This window comes from Ochlerotatus camptorhynchus, unplaced genomic scaffold (genome assembly GCF_037179485.1).
Source record: "Ochlerotatus camptorhynchus isolate MF236.1 unplaced genomic scaffold, CSIRO-AGI_Acam_v1.1 ptg000196l, whole genome shotgun sequence".
Taxonomy (NCBI): Eukaryota; Metazoa; Arthropoda; class Insecta; order Diptera; family Culicidae; genus Ochlerotatus; species Ochlerotatus camptorhynchus.
The window spans coordinates 4,323,252-4,337,357 of NW_027040686.1; the positions used below are offsets into that span (position 1 = coordinate 4,323,252).

At 40.2% G+C, this 14,106-nt stretch overlaps 2 protein-coding genes across 2 annotated transcripts in view; both read right to left on the reverse strand.

Moving 5' to 3' along the window:
* Window positions 1-135: 135 nt before the first annotated feature.
* Window positions 136-14,106, reverse strand: part of LOC135702723 (probable peroxisomal acyl-coenzyme A oxidase 1) — a 365,647-nt gene continuing 351,676 nt past the window's right edge. The window contains exons 2-9 of the mRNA XM_065223770.1: window positions 10,722-10,858; window positions 10,087-10,249; window positions 9,738-10,030; window positions 9,274-9,679; window positions 8,860-9,213; window positions 8,381-8,795; window positions 528-728; window positions 136-464 (exon numbers count right to left, since the gene is read on the reverse strand). Of these exons, the coding sequence (XP_065079842.1) occupies window positions 405-464; window positions 528-728; window positions 8,381-8,795; window positions 8,860-9,213; window positions 9,274-9,679; window positions 9,738-10,030; window positions 10,087-10,249; window positions 10,722-10,845 (2,016 nt within the window). The 5' untranslated portion in view covers window positions 10,846-10,858 and the 3' untranslated portion in view covers window positions 136-404. The remainder of the gene's footprint in view (window positions 465-527; window positions 729-8,380; window positions 8,796-8,859; window positions 9,214-9,273; window positions 9,680-9,737; window positions 10,031-10,086; window positions 10,250-10,721; window positions 10,859-14,106) is intronic.
* LOC135702686 (mitochondrial sodium/calcium exchanger protein-like) lies at window positions 11,262-13,379 on the reverse strand. Its single transcript, XM_065223712.1, has 7 exons — window positions 13,308-13,379; window positions 13,024-13,244; window positions 12,539-12,954; window positions 12,084-12,479; window positions 11,670-12,023; window positions 11,541-11,608; window positions 11,262-11,479 (listed from the first exon to the last, which is right to left on the reverse strand). Exons 1-7 carry the CDS (start codon window positions 13,377-13,379, stop codon window positions 11,264-11,266), a joined length of 1,743 nt encoding a protein of 580 aa, XP_065079784.1. The 3' UTR covers window positions 11,262-11,263.

Sequence of the window (14,106 nt, forward strand, 5' to 3'; positions counted from 1 at the left end):
TTTATACACTAGCAAAGCAATCATCATTTGTATTTATGTAGCTGCCATCGCGTATTTCAACGCGCATAAATTTCCAGGTTAGAATAACAAACAACACAAAGGTGTAACGAAAAGCTGCGGCCAAACCTATTAGTATTTTTAACTTTGGATTATTTTGGAAATCTCAAACGATCTGTTTTTTTTAAATCATTGATCTTATTACTTATTACATTGTATTGTAGCATTGTTCTTCTCTGCGTAAGAATTATTGAACAGGTTTTTTTCTCAGTACTCTTCTGCATTATTAATGTTTAATAATAAAGAAAAACAAGTTCAGTTAAATTACGATTACCGCTGTTTTATTGCACCCATTACCCCTCACAAAGTATGTATGATTTATAGAAATGAACATCAATGATATGTCCTCACAGCCTTGACTTCATCAATGGTTTCAGGTAAAGCTCGAACGTTCTGTTAACCGGTTCCTACAATGGAAAACTTTCAAACATGTTGAACTACCCCTCATATGACAACGCCCTCTTACGCACCTGATTCAGCGGACTCTTCATGGCCTCTTCAAACAGTCGCTCGTACACGTTTCCATCATACGCTCCGAGCGCCGAGCCCAGTACGAAATCCGGATAATCGAAGGCATCCACAATTCCAACGGCATTCGGGCGAAGAGCCTCGAGGCATCCTTCAAAGTTCTGCTGCAACTGGATCAGATCACTCTCGGTCATCGTGGTGAACTGCGTCAAAAGAGTTGGCAATAAATAGTTTTATTGAATTGCACCAATGGATCAATTTAGAATATTTAAGCGTTGTTGGTCTAAGTCTTTATCGGTCCGAAGTTGTGAATTTCACACTTTGAATTTTTACATGCATGATTATTAAACAATAGGAATAATGATTATTAATAACTACGGGTCGGGTCGCGTTTGGAGAATTATGTCCAATTAATCGTTACATTCTTCAGACTTATAGGGCATAATTAAATTAAATTACCAATCTTGATTTTTTTATTATCAAGCCCGGGTGCTTGGTTATCTTGTATTGTAATCTTTTTCTAGGTCAAAAATTTCTAAAAAAAATTGTCTAAGATTGTGTTCTAAAAAAAAAGTAGAAGGGCCTGTGAACATTTAGTTCTTTTTCGCAATTGATCAATCATCAATTATCTTAACACTTTCCGTTTTTTATTTGTAAGCGTATCAAATTTGTAGTATTTATTTCAAACAGAAAGTTGATGAAGAGAATCCAAGGGACTGTCAACTTGAGTGTTTTGTGCATTTTGGTATTAAAGTGGATTCAATTCACCCCTCACAGGATTTCCTTCCGAATTATATGAATGGGGCAGGGCGGAAAGTATCGTTTGTGCAGAATATGTAAAAAAGGAGGGACTTCGAGAGATTGAACTCGTGAGAGCTAATTTTCTCACAAATTTGATTTTATTGGCTTTCTGGGGACTGAATATACACCCAAAGCGAATTATTCCCACTTCTCTCAAATTATATGGATTTTTAACACTTCCTACCAGCGTGTTCTGGAAAATGGTCGGACGATGATTAATCTCACCAATACATTCGGACCTACAATTCCACACCTTATATAGAGAGCAAGTTGAGCCTTGATAGCTAGCTGCTTGCGGGAACTGATGACCTTGACAAATGTCTAAATAATACTCTCAACAAATTTATGATGGTTGAGTAATGCTGAACTGAGCACGACGAGCTACTGATTCCGATCCTAGCCTAGCGGTGGGACTTCTTCCTCCTTCTCTATGGTTGCTCATATGAGCTCTGCAGCTCGCTGCTTGCAGGCAGCCTTTCGTTGTGTTGTTGTTGAAAGCACTCCTGCTGCTGCTGCTGCTACTACTACTGCTGCTGCTGGACTGGACACCACCACTTACGGTGATTGAATGAGCACCGTTCAGTGGGACCGCATCGAATTCGATTTTTAAGTCTGTGTTAGGGAATGCGCTGTTTTCAGACATTCGGTGATAATTTTGATCACCATTGCAACAGTTGGACATTTGCTATTTTTCAATAGTGACCTATTGAAAATTAACTAAGTGTTCATTTTAGCAGATTGGTAGATAAATTTCCAATCGTTTGGCTTGTTTAGAATTAAAATCTATGTGCTATTGGTCGAAACCTGACCTCTTTTCGTAATGCTGTGCATTTTGGTTTTTTGAAATTGCGTGGATTCTATAGATCCTGTGTAGATCTATCTAGCCCTGATGTATGTGTTGGTAGAGGGCAAAATGTAGACTTTGCGGGAGACGATGTCTTAACATAACGCATGAAGTAAAACAAATCCTTGCTAGTTCTGCATGATGATTTTGTTTGATTTTATTTATTTGTAAAGTCGCCGGGAAATACGAGCTGGCGATTTGTTTTTTATGATAACTCCTTACTTGAAAACAGGCAAAAACTCACAAACAGGCTGATTTTTCATGGTATACAGTGTGATAATTCAATAATCAATAAATTATCTCAACATTTAGTGTTTGCCACTAAATGTTGAGATAATTTATTGATTATTGAATTATCACACTGTATACCATGAAAAATCAGCCTGTTTGTGAGTTTTTGCCTGTTTTCAAGTAAGGAGTTATCATAAAAAAACAAATCGCCAGCTTGTATTTCCCGGCGACTTAACAAATAAATAAATTTTGGTAACATACAAAAAATTCTATGATCCACATTAAATTTCATATGTCAGCGCCGATTGAAACAATCTTTTCGACGTCACTGCAAGGGTGATTGATTAAACGAAAGAAACGAATCGTGCGGAATGAAAGCCGAGGAAAAACTAATTGCACCAATATATTCAGGCCTACAATTCCACACCTTCTATAGACAGGTTGAGCCTTGATGGCTAGCTGCTTGCGGGAACTGATAACCTTGACCAATGTCCAAATAATACTCTTTAACAAATTTTTGTTAGCCCTGAAAAGGACCGTTTTGTAGTGATGGTTGAGTAATTCTGAGCTGGGTGTTCAACACGGATGAGGCTGTCTAGCTGTATGTCGTTTGAAGCGAGGTTGACACGCTTGGCATAGATGACCGACCCGCAGTGACTCACGAGGAGCTACTGATTCCGATCCATAGCATAGCGGTGCAGCTTCTTCCTCCTTTGATGGTTGCTTATGTGGGCTATGCAGCTCGCTGCTTACAGGCAGCCTTTCGTTGTTACTGGAGAACAATTTTCAACGCCACACGCCGAAAGCACTGCTACTGCTGCTACTAATTTCGACGACCGAACACCACCACACAGTGGTGTGATCGTTGGGAGCGTGTGGGTTTGAGTATGGGGATGAGTGTGCAACATATTACGCAATTCCATCCTCCCTATTCGCACGCGCCCGAGGATCGGAGGCGAACGCCACTTCGACTTGTTTCGTCTACTTACTACTCTCTGACGACTGTGCTGGGGAAGCAGCATATGCATGTAGGCAATTGGTGGATTTGTTAGTTAATTTGACGCTCTTGGACAATGCTGGAAATTTACCAGTTTTTCAATAGTTTCTTGTTGAAAATCAACATTCGAAAGCATTGTTATCGTAGCCATATTTCTGATCGATTGGTGATAAAATTATTGAAATTGGACCAGGGGCAGCTGAGTTATTAACGTTCAAAATCTTTCTTAATTTGTTACATGTTTCATTTTCAGTTTTCACAAAGTGTACCCCCATATAGAAATCAAAGACGTAGTCCCACGTCAAAAATAATTTCTTACAATCTTTAATACTAAGCTTTAAGGCCTTTTTTATTATTCCGTGATCTGGAGTAAAAAAAAGTACAGTCAAGGCCTAAATTTAAAAAAAAAACTTGATAAAAGCACTTTACACACTCACACGACAAACTTTGACCTTCATTATAAAGCCTACTTTGCTCATAAATAATTACAAAACACGTTATTCGTTCAAACAAATCTGAAGGCTGATCAAATGGAGTTGCTCTTCTAGACATAGAAAAAGCATTCGACAGTGTTTGGCATGAAAGTTTGATTGCTAAATTGAAAAAGTTTAATTTTCCACTCTATATTACGAAATTAGTACAAACATTATTAAACTGACAGAACTCTGCAGGTAAATTATCAAAATTTCAAATCTGATCAACTACCTGTTAGAGCAGGAGTTCCTAAAGGTAGCATTCTTGGGAATATATGGTAAAACATTTTCACATCGGACCTCCTTGATTTGTCTCAAATCTTTTTTCGCCGATGATACAGGCATTTCCGCTGACGGAAGAAGTTTTCGTGTTATTTGCAGCAGACTGCAGAAAAGTTTAGATATTTTCTCTTCCTATTTACGAAAATGGAATATTTCTCCTAATGCACCAGTGTTTCTTTTTGCCGTTTTTGAGCGCTTTTTGAATTGCATCCCAACCGTTGATTTTAGAGATATACCCAACAAACAATTCAAAGTCACAAATAAGCATACACATTGAATAAATGCTGTATAACAGTGTATAATGCTGAATAAAACAGAATGTCGAATTATGTGCTGAAAAAAGCTCATTGAGATCGATAGATTCGCTTTTATTCCGCCGTTTGCTCTGAAATGATTAATTTACTTATTAAAAGCTTTATAAACGTTGACTGTCTTCCTGATTCAGAACCAGAAGTTTGATCTAATAACAAACTGAATAAGTGTAATTTGCACATACATTGTCGCTTTTATTCGACTGTTTTCAAATGATTGAATAAAGTGCTTTATTAAACGTCTTATAAATGTTTTCTAGCTCCATTATTAGATTTCATTGCATTGCTTTTCAATATTGCTGTATAAAGGTGAATACACTCAGCAAAATAGCTCTTATACCACCCAACAAACAATTCAAAGTCACAAATAAGCATATATATTGAATAAATGCTGTATAACAGTGTACAATGCTGAATAAAAAGAGTTGTCGAATTATGTGCTGAAAAAGCTCATTGTTCCACTGTTTGCTCTGATCTTATTAATTTACTTATTAAACGCTGAAAAAGTGTTAAATGTCTTCCCAATTCAACGCCAAAAGTTCGATTTAATAACAAACTGAATAAGTGTAATTTGTACATACATTGACACTTTAATTCGACTATTTTCAAGTGATTTAATAACATGCTTTATTAGACGTCTAATAAATGTTCTCCAACACCTTTATTAGATTGCATTGCATTACTTTACAATGTTGCTGAATAAAGGTGAATACAGTCAGCATAATAGCTCTTATACCACTATGCGTTCATGTTGTTATCACATGATTTGTAAATGCTTTATAAACGACTTATTAGATTCATTTTTCGACAACACTGATTCAGTCTTACAACAAGGCGAAGTTCACCTGGCGAACTCAGTAGAGTAGTGGTTACCGTTTCCGCTTTCCAATTAAAAGGTCGTGAGTTCAATCCCAAGCTCAACCCTTTTTTTTATTTGTGTAGAACATAATTAATTTAAATAGTAATCATCGATCACATGACTCACGATAATGAATGCATTGATCTAGTTCAAAATATAACCGAGCATCCTTTCTTTCGACTTGAAGATGTGAAGAGGCAACATTGGTCTCATTTATAACAACGATGAATGAATTAATCATTCCCACAGGGCCTTGAAGGAGCTAGAGTTGCGATCGGGAGTGCTGATAGGTATTTATTTTAATGCAAGCTTTTATAGATTATTGATTTGCCCATATGATGAAATCTAGGATAGCTCAGATGACAAGGCAAGCGACTGGTAATCGGAAGGTACATGGTTCGATTCCCATACAACGGCATGTATAAGTATTTAATAAATTTTCTAATATCTGTGTGGTGCGAGCCACGTCAGAAATATTGAAATACAATGCATTTAAAAAACACACACACCCTTCCCTGTCCCTGTCACCTGTCCACTTATTTTCGGGTTAATTTTCCCACAGTTGAATAATCGTTTAATAAATGTATAATAATGTCTAATTAAACGTTACTTCACATGAGAATCAAGCGTAAACAGAGCATCACTGTTTTAAGGAAGCAGTGATGTCTAATAAACGCTGAATAATCAAAAATTTTATCGTATAAACTCTGTTACAACACATATAAGTCAAATAAAAGCTTCTCGACATACCTTATACAACACCAGTAGTTCAATGTTGTGGTTGAATAAATTCTCCAGATTTGTGTGAACAAAGCCTGAACAGAAGTTATTATTAAAAATAGTACAAGTACTATTAAGCATGCAGTTGAATAAAATGGCCAAGAAGTGGTTTCTTTAATAGACGATTGTTTGTTGGGTAGTTTGTTGGGAGAAGATTCGTCTATTAATCTATTAGCGAAGACTATAAATCAAGAAGACTGGCAACTGTTCCCTTCTCCCATTCAAATGTTAAACGTCACTGATAACAGCGCCTCTGTCAATCAAAGGTGGAACTTTGAAGCACAAGTGTTAGTGAGACTGCTCATAAACAAAGACTGTGTGTGTGTAACCTTATGTCACCGAAACGAATAATTATAACACGGTACTCGTTGTTGTTTTTGTTTTGCTCTACAAAATTTCACGGTAATTTGTATCCTAATCCCAGCAAGCCGGTGGTTTTCCAACTCCAAACCGAAAAACTCGTCATGGTGAATCAAGTAGAGGATTGCAACAATATTGTTTATTTTTCCTGTTGGAAACAATCAGGAATTAGCAGCTTCCACCACCATTGAGTAAACTTCCATCATTCGGAAGCTGCTCAAAATTCAAGGATTCAAAAAGAAGAAAGATTCGGTACCTTCACTACTAGGACTACAATCCCAAACGGTACCTATTGATAAAGAATATATTTCCATTTTAGATGTAGTCAGAATATAAAACCACCGGATAGTGATCCTCTGTATGCTTTAACAATTCTTGGAATCGACCGACCTCTTCCAGAGTATGATAACAACAGTGTCGGATTGGCCAGTGACATTCAAATGGTCAGCAACTACTGTGCCAAGTTGTCGAGCGTCACAACTTAGCTTCCTCCATTGTGGCCAGGTGCCAAAGCCATGCGGAACGAGCAATTAATGATCGAGGAAGGTCCCACCATCATTGTGAATGGCATCATTGCCATGATTTTAATTTTCAAAACAAATTTACTTACGCATCTGTTCAATTTCAGCTGGAATTTTACTCGTAGAGTAAAAAAGAAACTTACTGTCTCCTGATTTTTGGCAGAGTTGCCAGTCTTTTTGATTTGTAGTCTTCGCTATTAGGTTAAATGTCGGCTTCGGCACCCATTGACTGTTTTCGGCATCCAAAATTTAAACGTTAATTTCACTGTATTTTGCCATCAAAACACTTCGGTGAATGTATTCAAACGATTGATTAGTCTTTCAGCTTCAATCTGATTACATTTTTGAGACTGAGTAATCCTTCTTCTTCTTTCCTTTATTTAACGTCGGTCTCTGTTCCGCAATCTAGTGCCAATCACCGACGGACATCGATTGCCATCCATTGACGGCAATAGAATGTGCAGGAAGGCAGCTACCACACCTGCGTAGGATATCGCACCCATTCATTAACACACATGGGCCGGGACTAACGGCTTTACTTTCCTTCCGAAGGAAGACGTGACCAGAGATTTTTATGCCTCAGAAAAATCCCACCGACCTCGACTGGGATTGAACCCAGACCCATTACTGAGTAATCCTGTTAGGTCATATTTCTCTTTAAATGAAATATACACACTACAAAATGCGGTTGATTTGGAGATGCCGATAATAGAACAGCTAGTTAACACGCAGTTCAAATGCAAATGTTGCCTAAGAAAAAGGTGCTGTCGACAATAGTCACACTCACCTGAGTAGTTTGGAGCGTTGTAAAAACGCTTTCAAACAGTTTTGAACAATTCTGTTGATTTGATTGGATAGAGAAGCAAGCAGCAGATACATGCTAACAAACAAACACGTCATATATGTGCGTGAAGCTGAGAAAATGCTAATAGAAATGCTGACGCTGCTTAGATTGACGAGAATACGTAAATTCCCCTATATCCCATATTCGCCTCCCGTTCCCTAACATGGGAACCGATTTTTGTGTTTTGCGAGTGTACATAGAGAAGCTCATTCCAACATTCATTTGAATCTCTGTGCAATTTTCCTGGAGCTTGTCAATCACGGAGTAGAAACTACGAAATGTATGGTCATCCAAGCTCAAGCTCCAGTTTTGCGTTACAGAACTTACATTTGAAAGCCGAGCGATATAGCATGTGATTGTTGCATTATGCCTAACGTCCATTATGACAACCGTACCATTATCTAACGCAATTATGCAGTAGTATATGCGCACCAAGGCTTTAGCAAATATACTTTCTATAAACCGTTATCTATATTAAAATAGTTTCAGCTGCATAGAATTACGTCAAATCTCTTGAAAATAGACCCAACTTTGCTAAACCAACCGACTCACCCTCAACAAATCTCCACTGATTTTCAGCGCTTCGTCGTACACCACTAGCTTGCAGAGCTCTTGCATCACCGAAGCCATCTGTGGCGACGCCTTCTGGCAGGCCTTCTCGTACATCTCGTACGCCGACTGCAGCACAAACCACCGTCCATGAATATCGGCCACTCGAATCAACTCCAGTGCGGTCATGTTGGTAGCTTCCTCCGGAGTAGATCCACCAGCTTTGCGCTGTTCAATACGCTGGCAAGCCAGCCGAAGCTTGTTGGCAATTACAGCTTGGAATGCAGAAATGATAACCGCCAGCGAGTTACTCCATGGGAATTGTTTGACCGCGCTTCCGACGTAGTCTTTCAGGTACTGAACCGTTGGCATCAGTGGTTGACCCTTGACGGCTTGGTTCCACATTTTCACTAGGTATCTTGAAAATTTCACACCAAAAATGAGCTTATTTTATTAGGTTTAGTCCTACTTGTAGAACTTACCTTGCAGTCTGCAGCAGCAGAACAGTGTTCTCACCTTCATACGTGGATGCAGCCGATGCCAAACTGTAGTAGTTCAAGAAGTTCGCACAGGTCAGGTATCCGTGTCCTCCGCAAGCCAGACGACACACCTCTACTCCAGTTGCGGTATCTGATGTGGAGACGACCTTCAAACAACAAGCAATTGCATGCAACTCCGGTAGACGATCCAGACTGCCGGAGTTCAACTCGGACGTCGTTTGTTCGTACATTTCCCACAGGCTATCAGATGTTAGCTTAAGGGCAATTGCCTTCGCTAGCACTGGAAACAGCTTGGCTTGTTGCGTCACGTGGTCGATTACTTGAACCTCTGGTTGACTGTCACAAAAAACATCAATTGTTACACAATTTTCATAATTTACGAAACATTCAACTTACTTAGGATTGATTGGACTTTGTCGCCTTACGCTAGAGTATCGCACAGCAATGGTAGCTGTTTTGGCTAACGACTGAGCCATATTCTTAACTATAATGACCCTCACAAACACCATCGTACCGTAGGCCAACACCGACGAAGATGGTTTCACATAAGTTCCATCCCGGAACAGTTTGGCGTTCTTCATCATCATGTTCGTACGGGGAATACGAACATTTTTCATTCCCAGATAACCGTTGTTAACACCCTTGTAACCCATTTTGTCTCCTATGTCCCCAATATCAATGCCTGGCAATGGCATGTGGTTTTCCGAATCACGAACCTGTAGCATAAACGGATGAATGCCGTAGCATTTTCCATTGGAATAGAGTTGAGCCATCACAATGCAATGGTTGACGGTTTGGGCCACTGAAACGATATCAAATTTTGATTTGTGAAGATGCATTAATTGAAGAAAATAACTCACACGCTCCAGGCCACCACTTGTACGCAGTCAACGTTGGACTGTTGATCACAATTTCATCCGTCTCCGGATCGAAAGTGGCCGTCGTTTCCAGTCCTCGTAGGAATGTCCCATGTCCAAGTTCCGTCTGTGCATAGGATCCAATAAATTCACAATTCAGGGCCTTGTTGAGGTAGCGCTCCTGTTGTTCTGGACTTCCATGACCCACGATCGCCGGAATGAACATGGAAAAGTGTAATCCCAGTGGGTTCCCTTCCTTGATGAAACCCGATCCCAGCAGCGCTTCCATGAAGTGGCTGGAAAGAATTCAGATTAAGGGCTACTATAATTCTTCAAAAAACGAAATACTTACACATAATTCTTGGCGTCGTATTTCCCTTGATCTGTGAGAAGTTTCTTCACTTTGGTGAATATGACCGTAGCCTTACGAATTGTTTGCTCGTACAGCTCCTGATGCGAGGCGAAATGAAGTGGGACAATATCCTGGAACTCTGGCTGACTGGCGAAGTAGGTTTCTTGAAGGGGAACATCGAAGGATTTTGATCACACAATTATGCGAAATGATGAACCCAACTTCAATCTAAACTATGTACTCCCCTGGTTCAAATTTCAATTTTATTAAAGTTTAATAACTCAATCAAGATTTATATCATTTAGAAAAGATTCAAAATATATTTTCATTAAATATCCTATCATAAAAGCAGAGATGACTAGCTAAAATTTCGATAACTCGAAAATATACACTGTCTGAGATAAGTTCACCATCCTACTCTTGATAGCACAGTTATTGTTAAGGTACAGCTTATCTTGACTGCTAAATGTTTACGTGCAAATTTAGACATGATAACATTATCATTCGCGGCGTGTGCCCTCCATACAACCCGTGTTCATTGTGCTCTTTTTTTTCTATTCTCAGAGATCGATCCTTGCGAATCATGATCCACCATAAGCATACCAACAACCAAACCAGCCAACGATTATGCTCACCTCTCGATCGTTTCTCTTTCAGGTTCTCCTCTCCACCCACCCACCAGAGAGTAAACTCCTCCTGATTGAACGTACACTTGCTGCGTTCATTCTGAAGATCTTTATTTACAACCTGCGCCGGCATACTGCTGCTGCTGCTGCTACTATTAAAACAAACCCTGGCACTAGTTTTCTATCAAAACAAGTTATATGTTCATTGAACTTTGGACAGGCTACCTTCTCCACTCAACTTGGCTATCCTCTCAAAATAAGCAAACAACACAATTACACACTACAAGCGATCGGACCTATTAACCGCGACTGATTGACTGACTCGGTTCACAAGCTGCAGCGCAACCTTAATGATAAGCTGCAAATTGTGACCTTTAATTCGAAAGTCCACGCACCTACTGTCTTTTGGCACATACATGCCGTGAACAGTGTCTGTGAGCCAAATGCAGCAAGTATGAAATCGAGCAAGCTTTCGCGAAAACGAGCGAGCGCGAACTAACTAAAGGCGCAACACTTAAGACTAAAGTGCAAACCCGCGAGCTTCCACTTCATTATACATATTCGTCGTAGTGATCCGTCCCGAACGGGTGAATCACTTCCAGCTCTCCCAGCAGGCAAAACAGGAAAAATATGACATAGATGGTGATCAGGACTACGCCGGTACTTTGGCGACCCTGGAAGTCGCTCAACAACAGCACAAACAGGAGTGTGTACAAGAGCTGAACGAGGAACCATTCGCAATTTTCACCCAAGGCTCCTTCGCGGGACTGTGGGGATAATTTTCTGTTAGAATGATTCATGCTAGGTTAAGGTTGGGTGAATACTTACAAAGGCCACGTTGTCTACCGCTGCTGACGCCTTCAAAATCATAGTGATTCCAAGGCCTAGGCAAAGATCTAAAATGCAGACGTTTTAATTCATGATCCGTTAAAAATTGGTCAATTAACAGTGTCTTACTGAATAGAGGCCCTCCCAGACAGGCAGCAAAAGCCATTTTTCCGTAACCCCTATTCGCCAATGTAATGTTTGAAAATAGATCTCCAATGCTGTTACCCCAGGCCAGCACCGAGAGGCCAAGCATCGATTTCGAAAGCTTCAGCACAAGTCCCAGTGTAACGAGCAAACATACCACTTCTTGGGCCACGACGTAGATCACCTGGATTGATCCAACGAAAGCCAACAGTGCATATGCCAGGTGGTACCGCGGAGGTCGATCTGTTCTGGATGTGCAGAAAAGTACGGTCATCAACGAAGAGGAACAGATCAACAGCCATGCCCAGGCAGGGCAATTAAGCACAGTGTCGAAGAATGCTGGAAAGATTAATTGTTGTTAGAACTCAAAAGACCCCAAAGTTAATGAGCCCTACTTACACCCACTCACACCCAGCGTCACCATCGGTAGCGTCAACCAGTGCAGGATATTCAACAGTTTGGTCCAACCATGCCGCTCGGCAGTGTAGTCCATGATGGGAATAATCAACAGCAAAACGAACATCACGGGAGCTTTCAAAATGGTCAACATCCTACAGAACCAGGTGCTGCCGTTCCACTCGGCGCGATCAATAGGACTGATGTGTTCCAGAAAATCTATGAAAAGATAATGATTTCGTGGCGGCCGTCGTTGATGCACGTTCTGAAAGACGCTTATTCTTGTCTTGGATATGTCAAGCTCCGAACCCACAGTGGGTGATCTTATGACCATCTCCGCTTCTCCACGAAGCTCATTGTAGTAAGAGTCACTATCCGGAATTTCTCCCGTTAGCGATACTGGAATAAGAAGCCTCGTTACATAAATTATCCCATAAGTCTGAATACAAATTCAATACATTGCGATTCCGCTTCCTGAAATCTGTGCTTCAGCACAAAGAAATCAATCACAACTACGATCAGATAGACTACGTAAATCACCACTACAACGATAGCATCCGACAGCGAAAACCGTTGATCGAATGCACAACCCGAGATCCACGCAACGGAAAAGATGAAGAATATCACATCCCGCACTATTGCGGCGGAGTTGAGCTGAAATGGCCTGATTATTAGGATGGTGCCGGCCACGACGCCAATGACGAACATCCCCGCTCCCAACAGTTCACCGAACATCAGCTCAGTATCGCTGTGGGGATTGTTAATCGCAGTGAAAAGGTCCGGTGATCCATTACCGAAGGCCAAGATCGTTACCCCAGCGACGCTTTCGCTTATTCTGAAAGTCTTGGCTATCACGGCCAGTACCGGACAGAAGCTAGATTGTCGAACAAGTTGTATCATGAAACAGTAGATTAGAAGTCATCATAGATGTAGCAGTACTTACAACTGATCAGCCGTCGTTGCCAGCACAGTAAAGAAAATTAATAATATGAACACCAACAAGGCTATTCCCAAATCAAACTGCCACCTGTCTTCTTCGCCGATCGTGCAGAACAGGAAGTACGTATAGTCAAAGTAGAACACATTTTCCCGGCAGGACTCCGTCGTCTTGACAAAGTTACACTTCTCCGAACTATTCAGTTGATGGATGTAATTGCAATCAAGCTAGAATAAAGAAATCGTTAGCAAACTCAAAGTACATTTCAGCTACTCAGATCTTTAATCTACGGGTTTTGCAAAGGACAAGAAGCTCGCATGGCGCGGTTCCCGATGCGATATGTTTCCAGCAAACGAGGACATTATGTTGTGACACGCAGCTTTTCGGTTGTGTCAAACCGTCCAAGACTACTTGATCAGCGGGATATCAAAGGTGCACTGAGGCAAAAATTAACTTAATATATCCATAAGACATGAGTCATGACCTCAATATGCGATGAATAATGTTTGCACAATCCTTCACATCCTAAAGCAAATCCATATAGCAAACGTGGAGCTATAAATCGGCATTTTAATATTGTACCCGTATCGTTCAACAAATTACTTAGACCTTAGGGTCCGTTAGTGTTTGACTGAACTACAATCGTAAATTCTGGAGCACACTTGACATCCTATATATTTCTGATGTATGCTGAAATTCATATATGTTGAAGTAATGAAATTGGGTTTGTGTTGTGCGGAATGCTTAAATAAAACAGCAAAAAAAAGGTCCTAGAGCACTCAAATTTGGCCAATAGTTGCTGTTCGCACCCCTCCGGTGCGAATGAAAAACGATTTTCAAAAGTAGGTCTTTTGACGGACAAACTCAACTAAAATATATTCAAAATTAACAACTATTTACATAAAACAAACTTACAATCGACAACTTACAATTTAGTTTTTCAACGCCTGCAACTCCTCAATGCCAATCTACCTTCGGCGGGCTTAGCGAGGTCCTATCAATTAATTAAATAAAAGACACTGAACAACATGTCACCTTTACATAATATTTAACTTACGGTAATTGAACAGTAATACACTAAATGCAAAC